General features: G+C 39.9%; 1 protein-coding gene across 4 annotated transcripts in view; it reads right to left on the minus strand.

The window, feature by feature from the left end:
- LOC136884970 (annexin B9) overlaps positions 1 to 21,578 on the minus strand; it is a 47,113-nt gene that overhangs the window by 9,614 nt on the left and 15,921 nt on the right. For all 4 annotated transcript variants that reach the window (XM_067157316.2, XM_067157318.2, XM_067157317.2 and 1 more), the window contains 5 exons: positions 13,937 to 14,113; positions 9,897 to 10,101; positions 4,453 to 4,532; positions 4,298 to 4,370; positions 170 to 343 (listed from right to left, as the gene is read on the minus strand). In XM_067157316.2, the coding sequence (XP_067013417.2) occupies positions 170 to 343; positions 4,298 to 4,370; positions 4,453 to 4,532; positions 9,897 to 10,101; positions 13,937 to 14,113 (709 nt within the window). The remainder of the gene's footprint in view (positions 1 to 169; positions 344 to 4,297; positions 4,371 to 4,452; positions 4,533 to 9,896; positions 10,102 to 13,936; positions 14,114 to 21,578) is intronic.

Below are 21,578 nucleotides of genomic sequence, written 5' to 3' on the forward strand. Positions count from 1 at the left end.
AAGGATGAAAAATCAGGAGCCTCGTGCTTAATTGAGGGAGTTGGCATGTCTGCAAGAGGTGCAAAATGGAAAAATAGGGACATATCAAGCCTGCATTTCCGAATACAGTTTTAGTATTTACTGTTCATATTACCGCAGGGTAAAACTGCAATTTGTGGAATTAACTTACCAATAGCCAGCAGTCCCGCTTCAATGTCACCAGAGAACTCATTCTTGATGGCCTTTGCAAAGCTGTGACCAGTCAGACGTTCATATTCTGCAAAGATCTGCCTCAATTGAGGATAACTTCGAGAGCACAAGACGGCGTTGAAGACAGACTCGTCAGTACCAAAACGCAGTTCACCTATAAAAAAAGAAATTGTCAGAAAATTTGGCAGAAATGAAACAAACCTACATAGATAAAAATTTAGTAGAAATTGGAACACATCAATATATACTCTTCATTACAGACTATTATAACTTTCAGCATTCAATATGCAAGCCTCTGCGATATAACTCTGCACACTAACAATTTCTATTTGTAACTAGCTCTGTGGTTTTGTTGAAGTTCCATGCCTTTTATCATTAAATAATTAAAATATGACCTTGCTTCTGTTGCCCTCCTTGGCCGAGTCCATTATTTTCCCAGGTAACTTATCCTCCTCCATTTGCCTTCCATTACCCCATCACCAAAGCCACTTTCTACACATGCTTCACTGATTGAGTTTATTCTTGACTTAGACTTAGCCCTACTGCAACTGTTCCCATCTGTTTATACCAACAATCATTCTCGCTACTTGCATGTCTTAATTCTAACTTGTGAATGGGGTATATCCTGAGTACACCCAGCTTTCATTCCTCTACAGTTAAATTGGTCTGAATACAGGTCTGCTGCATTCCTTTTAATCTCCAAGATATTATATGATTTTTCACGAGAGTTTAATCCTGATGTAAACAAGTAGGCGGAGCATCTTGGCTTTGCACGTGGACATATACGTAGTTGATTGGAGAATCAACCGTCGCACTCACTGGACTGTATGCGAGCTCGAAGAAAATTAGTACATCGCATTAATTTAATTTTATCTTAGTTTATTACATTTAGATAGTCTGAAAGAGTACATAATCAAATTAAAATATGGTTGTCATATATACCGGTATATATCTATATTTTTTAAAATAAAACAGTGATTAAATAACGAGATATGAAGGCAGAAGGCGTGGTGTAATGTAGGAAGTCTTCTCATAGTGAGGGAAAGTCCCAAGCTGTACAGCGTGGAGATAAGGTATTGCATCTTGCAGCAGCTGTCAGTGTCTGTATTCATAGTGAGAGAAATGGAGCAAGAGGTAGGACTATCGCGTGTAGTGAAGCACAAAAGAGGAAAACCGCTCAGAGATATATATTTCAACTCGAAAGTTGGTATTCTATTGGGTTACAGTCTACTGGGCGGACATTTCAAATAGCTGTCCTAAGATATACCTTCGTACGTGTGTAATTTTGTGCTCTAGCCTACGATAGCTTTCTTTAATATTCAGAAATGAATAAATAAATAAATAAATAACGTAGGCCCTAATCTTCAGCAGTAGATCTCCCTTCAGACCCCTCTGTTTAGTTTGACACAGCTCAAAAACTGTTCCTCGTCTATTTTAGGTCATATGCGCAGCACTGTATGTCCGAACACGAGACGTTGACAGGGCGGAGGTCGATACTACACGCTCAGCGAATCACAACTCTTTCTTTGGCTGAGGCGTGGACATGCCTTGTTTACATCAGGATTAAACTCTCGTGAAAAATCACATAGATTGCAGACATCGACGTAGGCCAAACTGCTTAGGTACTACATTCCCACCCAGCTGAATACTTCCCTGTTGTTTTATATCCCTCTCATTAAAGGAGATATGCACAAAAAGGTGAAAAATTACAGCCTTGTCTAACCCCTGTAGCTTAACTACTTTGAACTAAGATCTTATTCTATCATCAACTCTCACTGTAGTCGGATTAAATGAAGAAAGAGAGCAGAAACAAGCTCATCAGGGCAAAGAAAACAAAATTTACAAGGGATTGTGTTATTTTAAGACATTATTACCTTCGTGACAGGTGGATTCATTGATTTGCTATTCAAAATTCCATGTCTATTGCCTGTACGAATGTAACCATTGCGGAAGTTACAACTCCTTATAATATCCTGTCTTTGTAAATATTCTATCAACAAACCTATCGATATTTACTTAATAATAATAAAAGCTGATATTTCTTCTTTCTTACAATACAAAGACAAAACAGAGTAAAACCTAACCTAAACACGTAATCTAGTCAATACCTACGGAACTACTCAGTAGGGTTGAAATTTAAATAAATACAGTGAAACCTCATTAGTGCCTTCCTCATAAACACGTTTTCCCGCTTAGCACATCATAAATTCGAAGTCCTGATTCTCATCGTTTAAAATCTATATAAAAAATACCTCACGTATCATGTCACAAATTTTCGCTATTTCCACTTACTTTGAGCATGATCACATTTTTCTAGCCCTGAAAATGTTATTTGTCATTCCTTCTGAAAGAAACAGGATTACCAACTCGGGTAAGAGCAATCACCACAGTTGTGCGATTATGGGTAAAGGTCTTGAATTCCTGAACTTCACAGGATAAGTTACACCTTCGGGGAGCAAGCCGTTAGCCTCAAGAATGTTCAGTTCTGCTTGCCGGTTAGCAAGAGATTATTGAATAACACAGCGAGCCTATTTGTGCTTGTATTTCTCATTCCATTCAGAAGTTAGAAATTATTTTGTGCTGAGTGGTACAGTGATGTGTAGCGAATATTTGTTGCATGATAACCTACATCTGGATTAGGAACATAATCGTATGAAATTGACTAGCGTAGTGTATATTTGACTTGTGATGGCCTAGTTATGGATATGGTAAAAGTCGTGAAATTCCTTATTAATGAAGACAAGGTTAAAATATTTCGGAAAGTGGTCCGGCGTCCGCATCTTAAAGCATGCAGAGGACGCAAGTGTTGAACTTGCACCTTCGAGTTTAGACTCCATCACTCGCGTTGGTCAAAGATTATTTTTAAAAACAAAAGGCAGCCAAAGTCATTCCTCCCAGTCGCACATGGTCGAGTGTAACCTCCAATTCAGTGTTTAGGATTGCGACCAGAAAATGTTTTAATAATCCACTGCTCCAAAATAAAAGGCTTCTACTGACATTTGTTTTAGAAAGAGTGTGATCTGCAATAATACTTCCGATATTTTTATTGGCCCCTGTGCGCACTTTTTCATATTTGCTGTTTGTTGTTTTTCACACCTTTTAGTGCACTTGTTATTTTATAAGCCCCAGCAGAAAAGGTTTTCATATTTGTTCTCTTGTGTTTTTCACACCTTTTAATACTTCCCTCTCATCTTTAGAAATGGTAGATATATTTTTCACTGTACCGTGGATACATGATGTAAAATGCCCTCATGTCAGAAATAATTGTATCTAGTGTTTCCATAACCCTGTTGGTGAGTTTTTATTCATATATTCAGTAGTACGTTTTCTCGCTTAACACGTTAATTCTTGTTGTTCCCTGCAGAAACATCTTAATGAGATTTTACGTATTACTAAACTCAATTGCTACAAATAAACATTAAACACCAATATTATTTGTAGAACTAAATGTATCAAACTGTCTCTCCGCTAGATTTCTATAAGTATTAACTACAGTACTTTATCACTAAGATAATAAAAGTGGAATTCAAGAGGACAGATTGCAGCAAATATTCATTTATAGGATGAGGAATAAAGGACTGAAATAAATTATCAAGGGAATTGTTCGATAAATTTCCAAATTCATTGAAAATATTTCAGAAAAAGCTAGGGAAACAACTGATAGGGAATCTGCCACCTGGGCAACAGTCCTAAGTGCAGATCATTGATGACTGAGCGAACTGGGATTGATGATGAGAGAGCCTATCTCTTTGAAGAGGGCAGTGTATAAAGATGTGGAGATTGTTCTTGTCCTGTTTTGTTTCCTGTTTGTCCACGTCTTCTATTTCTGTTGCTCCCTCTTCCCGCACTGAACTGCCATTGTGTCTGTCCTATTTATGTGTTCCTTTCTTATTTCTCTCTCTCTCTCTCTCTCTCTCTCTCTCTCTCTCTCTCTGACTTTTACGGTAACCATACCAATGGCAGAGTGCATGCATGCACTATATGGCTGTTGATAAGCCTATCTGTCTGTCGCTTTTGACCAATCAGGTCCTCTAAAAGAGTATTCTATGTTAAGTGGAAATTCGCTTATGTTTTAGATAATTAGATAGACTAGAATATGTCTCCTTACCAGCTCTTAGAAGTGCCTGGGCATCTCGTTGGGCTGCAGCTGTGTCCACAGCATAGGACTCGTCTCGGTTTCCCTAGGGACAGAATAAGAACATTATACGGTGTTCCATAACAATAGAATTGAAGATTGTAAGATAAATCATAATATCTACTTACTGTACAGAGAGAGCGCATTAGTCTCTTGAAGTGGCCCGAGGTGTCACCGGCCAAATCTGATTCTAGCGAACTGCGGTACACTGGAAGAAAAGACGACGACAATAGAAAATCATTTTGTCAACAAGGAGAGGAACATTCAATGTAATATCATATAGCAAAAATATATCCCTTTTTAATCATATTTGCTACAACGTTCCAAGGTTTCAGTATAAAGATTTTTAATACACTGAGTCTTAGTCCCTTTTGTTACGCCTCAGTTCTAAAAACTCAGGTCTTCTAAGACTATTTCAAACCATTCTCTGCATGATTTTTGTGAGCATAATAAAAAACCAAAATCATATTCCGAAAGAAAGAGGATCAAGGACAGTAAGAATGAGCCTACACTAGTGAACATGTACAGCGAAATAGGTTGAAAGTCGATTTTGATTACAATGTGGTCGTGAAAATTCGATATTCATCATCTACAGCCTGCTTCCAGTCATTCGACAGGGTCAGGAATGAAATGAAGCCCCCATCTAGTGGTGAGGATAGGAATTGTGCCGCCTGCCAAAGCCTGTTGCACTCCTCTGGGGCAATGATTAACGACTGACAGATGAAATGAAATGATATTGGAGTGTGTCGCTGGAATGAAAGATGACAGAGAAAACAGGGGTACCCAAAGAAAAAACCGTCCTGCTTCCGCTTTGTCCAGCACAAATCTCACATGGAGTGACCGGGATTTGAACCACAGAACCCAGCGGTGGGAGGTCAGCGTGCTGCCGCCTGAGTCACGGAGGCTGAGAGTCTACACTAGTGTATATTTAAAAATGTTAAATTACGATACGAAAAAAAATAATTGCAAATTAAGTGTAAACAGAGCCCTTCAATCATTTCTACTATGGCATACTCAATTTTATTTTCAGTTTGCAGAACGTGCAGTATTCGTGGCACATTTATGAATAAATACGGGAAAATACAAACCATGAACATACTGAGAGTTGCCTCGATTCTGGACAAAGTCAGATTTTCTTTTCCTGATATCTGAAGCCATCTCTTTTCAGTTTTGACTAAGTTAATTTTTAACTGTTAGGTTCTTCAGTCTGTCAAAAATAATTTTAAATAAATAAATTTATAAACTACCAAAAAAAAAAACCATATGGCAACAGAATTATACCTGAATTAAGTTGTTTCTTTCTCAGGTAGTTTATATGTTAATTAATTAATTATCAATTTATTTATTCATTTATTTAAAATCAGTTTCGGCAGAGTGAAGGACCTAATACTTATAAATCCTTTTTAAATTTATAATTCTGCTTTGCATTGCACCGACACAGATAGGTCTTATGGCGACGATTGGATAGGAGAGCACTAGGAGTGGGAAGGAAGCGAATGTGGCCTTAATTAAGGTACAGCCTGGTGTGAAAATGGGAAACCATAGAAAGCCATCTTCAGGGCTGCCAACACTGGGGTTCGAACCCACTATCTCCTGAATGCAAGCTGGTAGTAAGGTGACGCAAACTGCACAGCCACCTGCTTGAAAGTTATAAATCAAAATTGGAGAAGCGAGACCGAGGTGCATGGGCATGGGGGCCAGAGCTGACGCAGAATCTATCGTGAAGCAGGTGCTTCCACTCAACCCAGATGGATAGCACCCTTGAGGCCAACCTACATTCTGCCAACGCCAAAGACTGGGCAAAATGCACAAAGGCAAATCCAACATAGAATGAGAGAAATGCCAAGAAGAAAAGACAGGTGAATAACATGAGAAGACTTGCAAACAGTTACTTCAATTTCCATCAAGCGATTGCAACATGATACCAAGTGTTTTGCATTTCGAAACAGTTCTCTAGATAACTGACGGATGGCAACACAAACCAACAGAATCAAAGAGAAAAATCCAATAAATATGTCCGTGGTAACTCAAACCCGAATTCTGATCTTACATGCAAACTTACACCACAGGAAATGTGTCCCCAATCTAAACTGAAACACAGAACACGCGAGCGTTTTAAGTGGCGCAAGTCAAGATCAACCACGGGCTTCAATCAGTTTACAAGAAATGCTACATATAGAACTTTGATACAGTTTTAAAAACAAGGATTCTAAGTGGCTGATTACTTGCAAAGCCCATGAATACCAATCACAACTCAAACTTTTGAAGCAAAGCAACAAGGTGGGGGTCATCATCATCATTTCCCCCTATCCAGCTCCTGCTGGGTCGGGGTTTTTATGGCACTTCTCCATTTTCCTCTTTCCTTCCACCATTCCTCTTCCACGATCTTGTCCCAGTCTAAATTTCGTCTTCTTATGCCACTCTTCACTGATTCAATCCACCTTGTTCTAGGTCTTCCTCTTGCTCTCTTGCCCTCGCACTTTGCCTCCAGCATTTGTTTTAAAATTCTATTCTCCTCCATCCTCTTTAGATGTCCAAACCACCTTAGTTTATTCTTTTCATCTCTCTCCTTTAGCTTTCCTATCCCAACTTCCTTTCTAACATCTTTATTTCTCACTCTGTCTTTCCTATCATATTCCTTAGGAACTTCAACTGACTGGCTTGAATTCTACTCTCTTGCCTGCTAGTCAAAGTCCAAGTCTCAGCTGCATAAGTCAGTATGGGTACATAGTACATTTTGTACATTATCTCTCTACTTTTCCTTGGTACTTCTTTGCTCCAAACAAGTTTTCTTACACTTTGGTAAAATGCATTATCCTACTGTACCCTCCTGCTAATCTACATGTCCACCCTAGCATTTTGCATTAATTCACTTCCTAGGTATTTAAAGCTGTCCACACTTCCAATTTTCACAGTGCCCTTTCCTTGCCTTTCTGCTCTCGACATCACCATAGTCTTGCTTTTCTCTGTGCTGATTTTTTCATGCCATACTTCTCAATTTTTTCTTTCAGTACATCTAGTTGTTGTAACATTTCTTTGCTGTTCTTTCCCCAGAACACATCATCATCTGCAAATAGAAGTATCTTCACCTCTTTATCTCTGTAGGTTTCTCCTTTGTTTCCTTTACAAATTCGTCCATGACCATAATAAAAGAGGTGACAGCACACTCCCCTGTCTTAGTTCAGTCTTATTCCTAAACCATTCTGTTTTTCCAACTAGGGTCAGTACTCTGCTAACACAGTTGTTGTACATTGCTTGCACCATTTCTAACATTTCTCTTCCGAGTCTCTCTTTAACCATGGTTTCCCAAACCTTCTCTCTGGGTACACTATCGTATGCCTTTTCTATATCTATGAAAGTCATGAGCAGACCCTTTCCATATTCCCAGTTCTTTTCCATCAGCTGTCTCATGCTAAAGATTGGGTCCACTGTAGATTTTCCACTCCTGAAGCCATACTGTTCCTCTTATAACTGTCCTTCAACCTTTCTTCTCATTCTTCTTTCTAATATAATTTCCAGTATTTATACTACCTGCAATATAAGTGTGATTCCTCTATAGTTACCACAAAGTTTCTTGTCCCCTTTCTTAAACAGTGGTATTATTATTCCTTTTTTTCCAGTCTTCTGGTACACATACACTTCAGTAGTTGGTAAAACCATTGCATACCAACAGGTCCAGCAGCCTTTATCATTTCCACATTGATTTCATCCATCCCTGATGCTTTTCCCATCTTCATCATTTGTACCGCTAATTCCACCTCCAGCATTGTTATATCATCCTCTGTTGTTGAGTCCTCACACTGTATTGCTTCCATCTCCCCTGTACAGTTGTTCACATTCAATAGCTTATCAAAATACTCCTTCCATCTTCTATTTATCTCTTCTGGGTGTGTTAACAATTCCCCATCCTCCTCTTTCACTAGCTTTGTGATAACTCTTTCTGTCCTCTTACTTCTTATAAGTCCATACAGCATCCTTTTACTGCCACTTACATCCACTTCCATTTTTTTGTGTAAATTCTTCCCAACTTTTCTTCTTCTACCACCTTCTTACATCTCCGTTTGCTGTTGAGATACTTCCTTTTGCTTTCTTCTGTTTGACCTCAGTTCCATTTTCTCCAGGCTGTCTTCTTTTCTTACACCACTTTCCTCACTTCCTCATTCCACCACGGTCTCTCTTTTTTTCTTTCACTCTTGTAGATGTCCTGCCACAAGCACTCTCTGCTGCACTAACAAATGCCTTTTTAAAATTGGCCACTCCTCTTCTACATTTTCCACTTCAGTAACTGGGATTTGTTGCTTCAATCTCTCCTGAAAGTCTTCCTGTAAATTTTTGTCTTTCAATTTCCATACTTTTATTTTGCTTTCTCTTATCTCTTTTAGTTTTTCCATTTTTCCCAACCGTAATTTTGCCACCATAACTCTATGGTCTCCTTCAAACGTTTCTCCTGATAAAGCTGTCACATCCATCAACTTCCTGCGATTTGTCCTTTCCACCAAAAAGTTCAATTACTGATTTTGTTCTTCTGTCACCCCACCCATATCTCGTAATTTTCCCACTGTTTTTCTTTTGAAACCATGTATTCCCCACTATAAGTCCATTCCTTTCACAGAAGTCCACTAGTTCCTCTCCTTCGCGATTCTTTTTCCCATACCCATATGATCCAATTACTTCTTCCTTTCCTTGTCTCTCGTTTCCAACCTGTGTATTCAGATCTCCCATAATAACCACTTCCACACCTGAAATTTCTCTTTCTACTTTCTCCAAGAATCCTTCAATATCTCCTTCCCTGTTTCCGGTCTGTGGAGGGTGGGGGGTAGGATGAATGTATATGCCATGTTTTTACAGCTCGATGCCTTTTTTGATGCCAACCTAACTTTAAGAGCTAAAGAAGATGAAATGAATAATGATTATTGAAGTTTGGTAAGGATCTGGAAGGAATCGGCTGGAACTGTCCCAGCATTTGCCTGGGAGTGAAAACTGGAAATCACAGAAAACAGCATGTAATGTAAAAATTACTGCAGCTGAACTTTTGAAGTAATCTGAAATATTTATCTGCCAAGTTGTTAAGCATAGTCTGGGGTGTGTTATATAAAAGATATGTTTTCAAACTGAAATTCTAATACAGTAGAAAAATTTTGATTATGGGAATTTCTTAATAATCAGAAAAACTAAAACTAATCGTCCAATTACAAATATATTTGGTATACATATAATGGTAAGGGGCATGGCATGTTTAAGAGCAACCAGAAACTTGTCAACTTTGTGATTCGCTTGTGGTTGCTATTAAATATGCTATGTCCTTTACCATTATTTACTCCTGAGCCCCGCATGTTATTTTCCAAGCATATAGTTAGCAATAAAAATTTCAGGAAATTCTATGAAGAAATATGGATGTTTCAAAACCCCAATGTCCCTTAAGCAGACACACTACAGAATAGATACTTTTAAACAGAACAAATTATGAACAATAAGGTATGTTCTAATGTTATCTTACACCTTCAACTGTCAGTATTTCCCATCCCAAGCACTGCTTCCCACACTCTGTTCCCATTTGGAAAAGAATACTTACTGCTCTCGTACGCAGCTCGTACGGTGCGGATTTCATGATTGTTGAGCGTGCAGAACACTTCGATGAGACAATCTTCATCTGTGCCAATACCACTGAGTGCATCATGAATCTCCTGGGCATAAAACTGTGGCAATGGGGTCATGAGGGCAACGATCAGATCCTCGAATCGCCCACTTATCTCACTCTTCAGATCCTTGATGAGATCCTATATGAAAGAAAAGAAGCATAATCAACTAAAACAATGTGCAATATTAATCACATCTGCAACAACGAGATGCCTGAAGAAGATGATATCACCTTATCTGAAGCGGTGACTACCAAACTTAGGAATAATCAATTTTTAGTTTCTCAATACACTACACTGTAGAAGAATGTTCCCATACTACAGGTTTCAGAGAAATTTATGCAATAGTTCCAGAGATACAAAGGCAAAGTTCACAACGCATAGGTACCCCAGCAGGCAAAGTGTCCGACTCTCAAAACTAATAACTCAGGTTTGAGCCTAAGATTTAGTATTTTTTCTCTTTTTCAACTGCAAATTTATTTATTTATTTCAGCGTATGATAAGGCAAAGGCGCATACAGATTACATACATAATAAAAGAGATATACTGAGAGAGCACGAGATAGGAATCTTCTTATTCTTCTTCTGCTACTTTTTCCCACATTGGTGGGGTCGCAGGAGCAAACTGTGGTGTACATGTTGCTTCGGCCCTATTTTACGGCCGGATGCCCTTCCTAACACCAACTCTATAAGGAGGGATGTAATCACTAATGCGTGTTTCTGTAGCGATTGGTAGTGTGGCATGCTGTCTGAATATGCAGAGGAATGTGTTAGGACAAACACCCAGTCCCCGAGCCAGAAGAATTAATCAGACAAGATTAAAATCCCCGACCTGGCCGGGAACTGAACCCGGGACCCTCTGAACTGAAGGCCTCAATGCTGCCCATTCAGCCAATGAGCTGGACAGATTATGAGATTGGAATATTGGTTACAAATACAAATCCAGATTGGAAATCCACTGGATGTTAAGATGAAGGTCTATAAAAATAACCTGTAAAGCACTAAAATGTAATATGTTGAACTGTCTGTAACCGCTCGCCACAGTCACAGTTCTATGAAGTCTGCCATCGCCATTAGGTGAGAGTAGCCTTGATCAGTCCTTATTCGACTGAGAATTCTCCACTGACATTTGGGAACGTGGAACCTAGCTGGTGAATACATTGGTTTTGAACAATTTCATGGTGCAACAGAGAAGAAAATTATTTCCATTGATGTTTCCAGGCATCTGAGATGTTGAAAGAACTCTGAAGAAGCTTGTCTAACATGCACCATGATGGTTGCCGAGATTTCAGTCTCTTTCTTGCAGTTCTTAACATATCTGTGTGGATGGGTAAGAGCACCAATTGCTTATAATTTTCTTCCATGTCTTCAGTAGCGATTCTGATCTCATTGTGGTAGGTCGTTTAAGACTAGTATCCAGTGTATGTTGATTATACAAATACAGCCATTAATGAGGCACACTTTCTGATTTAGTTGGGTATCTATTATTTTAGTACGAGCACTGTTTAGCCAGGTTGAGGAGCAGTATTCAGCAAGAGAATAACTAAGAGCCAGAGCAGTGGATTTAAGGACGGAAGCATTAGCCCCACAAGAGGTACCTGTTCGTTTCTTGAGTATGTTATTCCATGCTTTAATCTTTGGCAGCAATATTTGAAATGTGGGTCTTGTATGTCAGTGATCTTCCTAATGTTAACCTTTGAATCATAATCATTACATATGAAGAGCATTGTTGCTTCAAATCATATTAAATGCATAGATCATAATTTTACAGAAAGCTAAAAAAAAAAAAAAAAACTTTTCCTAACCATATAAGATGTGTCAAAAATCTAAACGGCAAGAATATAATAATAATTTTGTGTGGCTATTTCAAGCCGAGTGCAGCCCTTGTAAGGCAGGCCCTTCGGCGAGGGTGGGCGGCATCTGCCATGTGTGAGTAACTGCGTGTTAATTGTGGTGGAGGACAGTGTTGTGTGTGGTGTGTGAGTTGCAGGGATGTTGGGGACAGCAACGGCAAGAATTAAGTATTGAGTTTATGTTCCAGAATCAGTCAGTCAAGATTGAAATCATTTCCCAATACATGAAGGCGCCATTCTAATTGTAAAATTTCACTTAATATGCTTTGAATCAATTCAATGAACAAAATTTTTTTCACATAATACGATTGGAAACATTCATTTGATTTTTATTGACTGAACTGTTAGATACAGTGCATCATGTACAGTAAATAAAGTTATTATTAACACATTGTTGAAAGTATATGCACGTTTTATAATCTTGCAAGTAATCCTTCTTCCTCGTGCAAAGAGTCACAGTCGTCGTCATCATGAGTTGAGCTACCCGTATCTGATGTTGAACTGATGTTTAGTACTGAAAAATAAAACTGCCAACTATCGAACTCTTTCCAGTTGTCTCCAATTCTTGTTTTCAGCAGGTTCTTGACATCAGGTTTTTAGAATCACTTTATCAATTACTGAAGGTTCATGTACCTGGTCAAACCTTATGCCTCATTTCAGAAGGATTAAGAATCGCTTTGAGGAGTTGTCAAACCTGTACATCGGCTCCATCTTTACTTTAATGAGGGATTGACCACTCGCTTTTCTTCTGAATCAACCTCTTCATTTCTTTAATGCTGTCCAATTTCTTAAACTGCTTGACAATCATCTTGTTGTTCTTTACAACCCATTGTATGCCTAGATGTTTTACAGTCCCCACAGACTGATATACCTCTCAGTATTCCTCGGGTGTAACGATGGTAGAAAACTTACAAAGAGACTTTTCTACAACACCAAAAACACTGTCTGGGGGTAAACAGGAATTTCCTCTCACAGGAAAGTTGACAAAATCATGGAAATGTTACCAGGTGCTTTGTTTTGAAGCCAATAAACTAGAGCATGAAAAGGCGCACATACGAGTAATACGATTTGATCTGAATAATTTTTTCAGCACTAAATTTCATAGGAAAGAATACGAAATGTTCTGATCTAACTCACCAGTGTTGAAGAGCATATCATAACTGGCAAGAAATCGCATCAAAGCGTATTCTGGTCTAAAGCGCATTTAATACATTTTGAAATGATGCTCATCATATGGAACTGTAAATACTTTTCAAGAATTTTGCTTCCTGTACAGTCTTTTATAGAGACTTCTTACACCTCGACTGACAGCAATTACAATTTATAAACTTCATAATTGATAGTTCGCAGTAGATAGTTCGTAGTTCGATACCAATTAAATATAAAAATAGTTTCAGGTCACAAACCCACATCAAATCAAGCACCTTGCCTCTCAGACTACATCCAATTACATTGATGAGCATGCAACTGAACTAGAACACAAGCTGCATCGAGAAGTTAACGTTTGCTCCTCTTGGAAGTTAAGACAAAAACCAAATCAAACCCCATGGCGCAACAGCCCCAAAGGGCCATGACCTACCAAGAGACCCCTGCTCAGCCCGAAGGCCTGCAGATTACGAGGTGTGGTGTGGTCAGCACGACGGATCCTCTCGGCCGTTATTCTTGGCTTTCTAGACCGGAGCCGCCATCTCACCACCAGATAGCTTCTCAATTGTAATCATGTAGGCTGAGTGGACCTCGAACCAGCCCTCAGATGCAGGTAAAAATCCCTGACCTGGCCGGGAATCGAACCTGGAGCCTCTGGGTAAGAGGCAGCCATGCTACCCCTACACTGCGGGGCTGGCTGGAAGTTACTACAAGCAACGTGAAATATCTTGTACTAAGTTGACATTTCCATAAAACATATTTCAAAATGACCAACATCAGTTATTGCTAAGTTTGGTAGCCTGCTAGAGAGGCTGAAAAATGTATGTCAGCCATGAATATCCTTTACATTTATGTGCTTCTATTTACCTTTGCTTCCTGAGAAGAAACAACGATAATTCTAACAAATATGAGATTAGAAACTTATGATTAGTGGAATGCATCAAATGAGGTTCTAAAGTACCTAAGCACAATACTTACTTTTCCATACAGAGTCTTGAACTGAACTGCAATCTCCTGTCTTTGAGCATTAGTCCGTTTGCAGATGACATTGATAATAGCCTTCTCATCAGTGCCGAAACCTTTCATTGCCTTTCGCAATACTTCAGCATCCTGGCGTGGGTTAAAGGCTGGATCAGGACGAACAGTGGGATTACCCTGAAATAACATTATATACCATTAAAAAATAGGAATGGTTAATAAAATCATTTGCAAGAAGAAAAAATTTAAAATGAAATACTGTCACAAGAAAAGATAAATTTTCATATTACAAAAATTAATCTGATAGGAAAAAAAACACTTATTTACCAAGGCAGGATATAAAAGACATATGCATACACAAACTATTTTGCATGATTCAGTAGGCTTGCAACAACAGATCTGGCACCACAAGAACCACCAATTATAAGGTTGTCGGGTCTACTTTGAGGAGTACCTGGGATGTATTGACATTTAATACGGGAAACTGTGAGCCTGACATCCGTAGGTGCACTGCGATGGCAAGGAATTAAAACATTAAAATTTACTTGCCTTCAGAAGGACATCGCTATCACTACAAAGATGAAGCTCATCCTTATGCCAACTCTAATCTTCTCTATGTAGCGGAAACTTGGACGATGAAGATGACCAACTGCCAGAGAACTAGTGCTCTAGAAATGTGCTGCTATAGGAGATTACCCATAATATCTGGGACAGCACACCGAACAATTACGCATCAGACCAAAATCGTTGATCTTTGTATGTCCAACCCTTGTCCCATTCCTCTGAAGCGTCGGGTATGAAGTGAGATGAATCTTCGCAGCGAGTTTTTATGACCGAATGCCCTTTCTGACATCAACCTCAATAGAGGAGTTAGTGACATGAAATGAATGACGTGATATATGTTCGTAGGAAAGGAGAGGGTGAACCCCCTGGTGTCGACACATAGCCTACTCCTGTCGAGTAGCACCAAGGGGTCTGTTCAAGGCTTCAACGTCTCCGTTTGGCGGACAAATCACCATCAACAACATCATATGCCTTCACTCCATGAACATTGAGGAGAGGTTTGGAATTTAATCCAGGCTTTTGTCACACAATCTAGCGGAATTCATCTACCGTGCAGGCAGTGGGTCACTTTTAACAGAGTTCGGACAGGCCATGGAAGATGCAGGGACTTACTGAATAAGTGGAACTGCATAACACCATTGGAAGGCGACTTTGGTGCCCAACGGCAAAACATCACTTATATCGTTGGCAGATGCAAGCTATGTGTTTACTCAGGTAGCTGGGCTGACTTCCTTATACCATTAGAAGCAGTATTAGAGTGGATAGAAGGGCTGAACATCCCGATATGAAGCTGTTTTCTTGTTATTGTAATACATTCAATAGTATACATGTAGATTTTATGCCATACGCTAAATAATAAAACCAACACCTCCCCTACCCTGCCGGCATGGTGAAAATTTTTTCAACCAACAGGACTTGAACCGGCTAACCACAGTGTCAGACCATACAGACATCAACGCCTTAACAATCATGGCCACCAGGCGGGCTTATTGTTAATCTTTATCAGTCAAACATAATCTTTAGTACATAGATCAAACTGCCTGAAGACTAGAGAAAATGAAAATATCCATCATAAAAGAGGAAGTGCTGGTGGTTATTACTGCATTAAGAGGTTTGTACAACTAGGCAACCATCCTCAGGGTGACGATGATGATGATGATGATGATGATGATAATGGAAGTTCTTTTACAAACCAACCATACTCTACTTGGGGCTACCGACACGAGGCTGAATTATCTGAGCGCCTTCAAATACCACCAGACTGAGCCGGGATTGAACTCACCAACGTGGATTCAGAACGCCAGCACTTCTACTGTCTGAGCCACTCAACCTGGCAGGGATACTTTCCTTGGGACTTCAGATCATAACGTCTCATTTTGGAACTTTCCACTTTGTTGACAATAGTATAAAAACACTTTCCACACACTATTTATTATTCAATATGGTGACATTATTTTCATCCTAAATATGTAATCTAAATGTGAAATAAAGTTACTGTACACAAGATTGAACAAGTACTTTAGAAGAAATTAAAATGTTAGTGTTAGAAAGCAGAATTTCCTAGAATTTATTACTGTTTGGGGGTGAGGCTAGGTCAATTATTACTAGTAACTTGAGGAGACGAAGCAGCAGTAAATTTTCTTAGCTTTGTGGGCCAGTTATCTATGCAACAAAGATTTCCTCAGACAGCAAAATTGTTTTATTAAACTGCCAATCTTTCAATCACTAGAAGCTGAAAAGCTGCAACACTGACCAGCAGAGACAGCAGCAAGCAGTTATAAGCAAAAAAATATGAAGTTGCTCAGGCCATGCATTCAGGAAACAAGACTAAATCAATAATGATGTTTCAGTAACGGTACTCTTTTCACCAAGAACAAATCGTCCTTCTTTCCCTTGGATCTTTCCCAGTTCATGAATCAAGTAATCCTGGTGTGGATCCCATACACCAAAACCATACTCTAGTTGGGGTCTTTTACATCCTTACCCATAATCATCCTCCTTTCGCCTTATCCAGCCGCTGCTGGGTCGCGGCAATAATGGCACATCTCCACCTTCCTCTCTCCTTCCACCATTCCTCTTCCATCATTTTGTTCCGGTCCAGGTTTCTTCTTCTTGCGCTCCTCTTTATCGAATCAATCCACCTTGTTCTAGATCTCCCTCTCACTCTTCTTCCCTCGAACTTCATCTCCATCATCTGTTTTTGGTATATTCTTTTCTTCTCCATCCTCTTTGCCTGTCCAAACCATCTCAGTTTTCTCCTATCAATTCTCTAATTTAGATTTTCCATTCCAACCTCCTTTCTCACATCTCTGTTCCTCAATGTGTCTTTCCTTGTCTTTCCTAACATATTTCTTTTTGCTGGCTTAAATTCTACTCTCCTCCCTACTTGTCACTGTCCAGCTCTCAGCCACATAAGTCAACATGGGTGCATAATACATTCTGTAGATTACCTCTCTACACTTCCTTGGTGCAGCAGCCAGGGCAAGCAGGCCCACACAACATCGTCTTCCTTGCTGGAGAACCACTGATGATGACCGACAAGTTCAAATATCTTGGATCAGTTATCACAACTGATGGTAATATCGATGCAGTCGTCAAACCGCATCAGTGTTGGTTGGTTGGATGATGATGATGTGTGATAAGAAGATGCCAGTCAAATTAAAGGGCAAACTGTACAAAACCACTGTCCGGCCTGCTCTCATGTATGGCTTCGAATGTTGGGCAAGGCAGAAAAAGCATGACCAGTGAATGCATGTCACAGAGATGTGGATGTTGCGATGGTCGGCGGGAGTTGCTCTGCATGACAAAGTGTGCAACGAGCATGTACGAGGATCCTTTAAAGTTGTGCCCATCAGCGACAAGATGGAGGAGAAACAGCTCCGCTGGTATGGTTACGTAAGAAGAAGAAATGAACACCGTTTAGTATGGAAAGCTCTTGTCATCGAAGAGCTGAAGAGAGGAAGAGGGCGTCCTAAGGCGACATGGAAACAAACTGCTGAGGCTGCTTTAAGGAAAAGTGAAGTACCATTAGATCTGGTGCAAGAATGGTGGACATAGTTGCTCCGAGTTAGATGAGCCAACCCTGAGTGAGCTTGTGAGTGTCCGTTTTATGGGAACATATACGGCCCGGAAATAAGAAGAAACTTGCTTGGTACTTCCTTATTCCCGACAAGGTTTCTTACACTCTGGTAGAACGCACTGCCATCTTACTAATCTCCATGTCCAGCCTTGTATTCTGCATTAATTCACATCCTAGGTCTCTTAAAACTGTCAACAATTTCAAGACTTTCACCACCAGTTTCCACAATGCCTTTTCCTTGTTTTTCTCCTCTTGATATCACCATGGCCTTGCTTTTCTCTGCGCTGATTTTCATACCATAAATTCTCATTCAGTGCATCAGGCTGTTCTTGTACTTCTTTACTGTTCATTCCCCATACCACAATATCGTCTCCACAGAGTAGTAACTTCATATCCCTGTTCCCATATGCTTCCTTTGTCTCCTTTACAATTTAATCCATAACCATTAGAAACATCCTTACTACAACTCCTAAATACCCTCCTAACCATGTGAAGAGATCTGTAATCTTTATTTACAACCTCCTTAATGTCATTACCTCAATGAAGACCTTTTCTCATATACTAAGTACTTACAGTGAACCCCTTAAGGTTTGATCACTTCATCAACACCGTAATTAAAACTGAGAGGACTTTTCCTCTTGGCGAAACTTACAACCTGACTTTCAATCCTGTTTACCATTATACCACTGTCCATCTCACAACATTGTCTAGGCCGCCTTTTAGTCGCTCACAATCCCGTAACTTATTCATTACTCTATACAGTATAACATCATCTGTAAATCCAGTTCCTAACTCATCGTCCTCTATGCCATTCAGTTATCATGTCAAACACTTTCAAAGGTATGGGAAAAGATCAAGAGGTGGACCAAGACAAGGTTGGATGAAGTATTAAAAGAGATATGACAAAGAGAAATCTTTAATTTACTATAGACGTACGGTAAAGCATTCTTAAATTCAAACATCCATTCCCTTCATTATTGAAGAAGTCTTGTTCGTGAACAGATGATATTTTCTTTGAAAGACTGTGGAACGTGAAAAATTTCATGTTGTCTTCTGACACGTCAAAAGCCCAAAAATTTATTATCATGTCTACAAATACGGGCCGTGAAAGCAACCTCTACGCGGAGGATATTTTTAGGAAGGCTTCTAAACTCAGCAAGTTAAACAGAAAGAAAATCCATTCTGCTTTCTTCTGAGACGCCGGGACTATAACATCATCCCCAACAACAATATGTTATTGTTTTTTTTACGTTCCACTAACTACTTTTTTGATTTTCGGAGATGCTCAGGAGCCAGAATTTTCTCCCGCAGGAGTACTTTTACGTACCCGTAAATCTACCGATATGCGGCTCACATAATTGAGCACCTTCAAATACCACCGCAATAAGCAAGGATCGAACCTGCAGAGTTGGGCTAGAAGGTCAGCGCTCTACCATCCGAGCTACTCAGCCTGGGAAATGATGAAGTTCTTGGTCCCGAAAATTAAGATCCAATCCATGTAGTACTCTTGTTATTTGTGGGAGTATGGTAAAGAAATTTGTAGGCCTATATATAAAGAGATATGTTGGTGTGCATCATTTATACTTAGAAATAATGGAATACATTATTTTACATAATGCCATACATGAAACTATAGCGCTCTGAGCGTGTACTCATGTTAGGATTTGATGCAGATACAGAGGGAAATTAAATGAATAATAATGTTATTTGCTTTATGTCCCGCTAACTACTTCTACAGTTTTCGGAGACGCCGAGGTGTCGGAATTTAGTCCTACAGTAGTCCTTTTACATGCCAGTAAATCTACCGACATGAGGCTGACGTATTTGAGCACCTTCAAATAGCACTGGACTGAGCTAGGATCGAACCTGCCAAGTTGGGGTCAGAAGGCCAGCGCCTCAACCGTCTGAGCCATTTAGCCCGGCAGAATTTAAATGCCCAGCAGACAAATGCAAAGCGATTGAAAAGCTTACAGGCTATGTAAATCCAAACTGGAGTATTAAGGACTCTATACTATAACCCCATGCTCCACAATGTCTTCACAGCAAGAAAGATTTTCCAAGGGTCATACTAGTTGCAACAAAACTCTAAGAAAACAATACAATAAAAATAAACATGCTTGGTGCAATGCAGACATGTTGTGCAACCTCCCCTTCATCCACGTAGCACCAAATACAGTGAGAGCATTTGAACTAAGAACCAGCAATACCATGCCTTTCCTATGAGCGATACGACGACCGTCTGCCCAATTCAACGCAAGGGAGGTGAGCACACATTTGTCCTGATGATGATGACGATGATGCTTGTTGTTTAAAGGGGCCTAACATCTAGGTCATCGGCCCCTAATGGTACGAAATGAGACGAAATGTAATGACAATTTAAAAGTTCAAAATTGTCCACTGACCAGAATTCAAAACACGATGACGAGGAATGAATGGTTGGATATGAATTTAAAACAATCAGTGGATCCAATCCGCAATGCCCCACATTCCCAGAAACTAGTATTAAACAATAGTACTGACCAAGGGACTGCTTCTAAAGCACAATCCTGAATCAATGATGCTTGTAGTCTAAAGGGGTCCAAAATCCAGGTCTTTTGCTCCCCATAATGATATACTTATCGCTAGGAAAATAGATAATAATAATAATAATAATAATAATATTTGTTTTACGTCCCACCAACTACTTTTTAAGGTCTACGGAGACGCCGAGGTGCCGGAATTTAGTCCCGCAGGAGTTCTTTTATGTGTCAGTAAATCTACCAACACGGGGCTGTCATACTTGAGCACCTTCAAATACCACCGGACTGAGCCAGGATCGAACCTGCCAAGCTGGGGTTAGAAGGCCAGCGCCTTAACCGTCTGAGCCACTCAGCCCGGCCAGGAAAGTAGAACCATGGTATTTGTCATGTTGCAGTGCTAATCAAAAGTTTTTTTTTTTCTATTTGCTTTACGTCGCACCGACACAGATAGGTCTTATGGCGACAATGGGATAGGAAAGGCCTAGGATGTGGAAGGAAGCGGCCGTGGCCTTAATTAAGGTACAGTCCCGGCATTTGCCTGGTGTGAAAATGGAAAACCACAGAAAACCATATTCAGGGCTGCCGACAGTGGGGCTCGAACCCACTATCTCCCGATTACTGGATACTGGCCGCACTTAAGCAACTGCAGCTATCGAGCTCGGTAATCAAAAGTAGTATAGACTCATGGTATTCCATACATTATAGTATTATGCACAGGTAAATGTAATGCGCACATGTAACACAGACCTACAGGGTTTCTTAGATTGCGGTGTTATTTACAGGCAACGCAAACCTATGGTGTTCCTCACATACGTGTACTAATCACAGGGACTCGTACTATCTCGTGGTGTTCCTCATGTAGTGGGTACTAATCATAAGCAAGGGAGACCTATGGTGTCGCTCATAGTTTTACTAATCACAGGTACTGTAAAACGCACCTTGAATCACACACTGTCACTACTAATCACAAACCTATTGTGTACCTAACATAGTGGTACTATGTACAAATAAAGGCGACCCATGGTGTTCCCCGCGTGGTGGTACTAATTACAAGTAGTCTCATGGTTCTAATTCGATCATCCCTTGGTCACCCCTTTTAGTCGCCTCTTATGACAGGCAGGGGATACCATGGGTGTATTCTTCCCTATAGGGGGATGTGTGTTTGGTCCACAAGAGCTATTTTAATTCGCTCAAGTCTGCCGGCAAGCCAGTTAGGACTCCCCTATCCGCCACCTGGGATTCGCCATGTGGGAGTATCACCTCACCCCCTGCTATGCCAGCGTAGTAGGTTCGTGGCACATTTGCCCTGACCTTGTATGCAAAGCAAGCTGTTAGTGAGTGTGGCCCGATTTATTCAACCTCAGTTAACATTTACCGTAACTGCATGTTAAAATAATTTAACAGTGAACTCAACCAAATTAGTATTTAATCAACATTGATTAAGTCTAACAATCTGTTAAACTCTCAGTTAACATAACTG

This window comes from Anabrus simplex, chromosome 13, assembly GCF_040414725.1.
Source record: "Anabrus simplex isolate iqAnaSimp1 chromosome 13, ASM4041472v1, whole genome shotgun sequence".
Taxonomy (NCBI): Eukaryota; Metazoa; Arthropoda; class Insecta; order Orthoptera; family Tettigoniidae; genus Anabrus; species Anabrus simplex.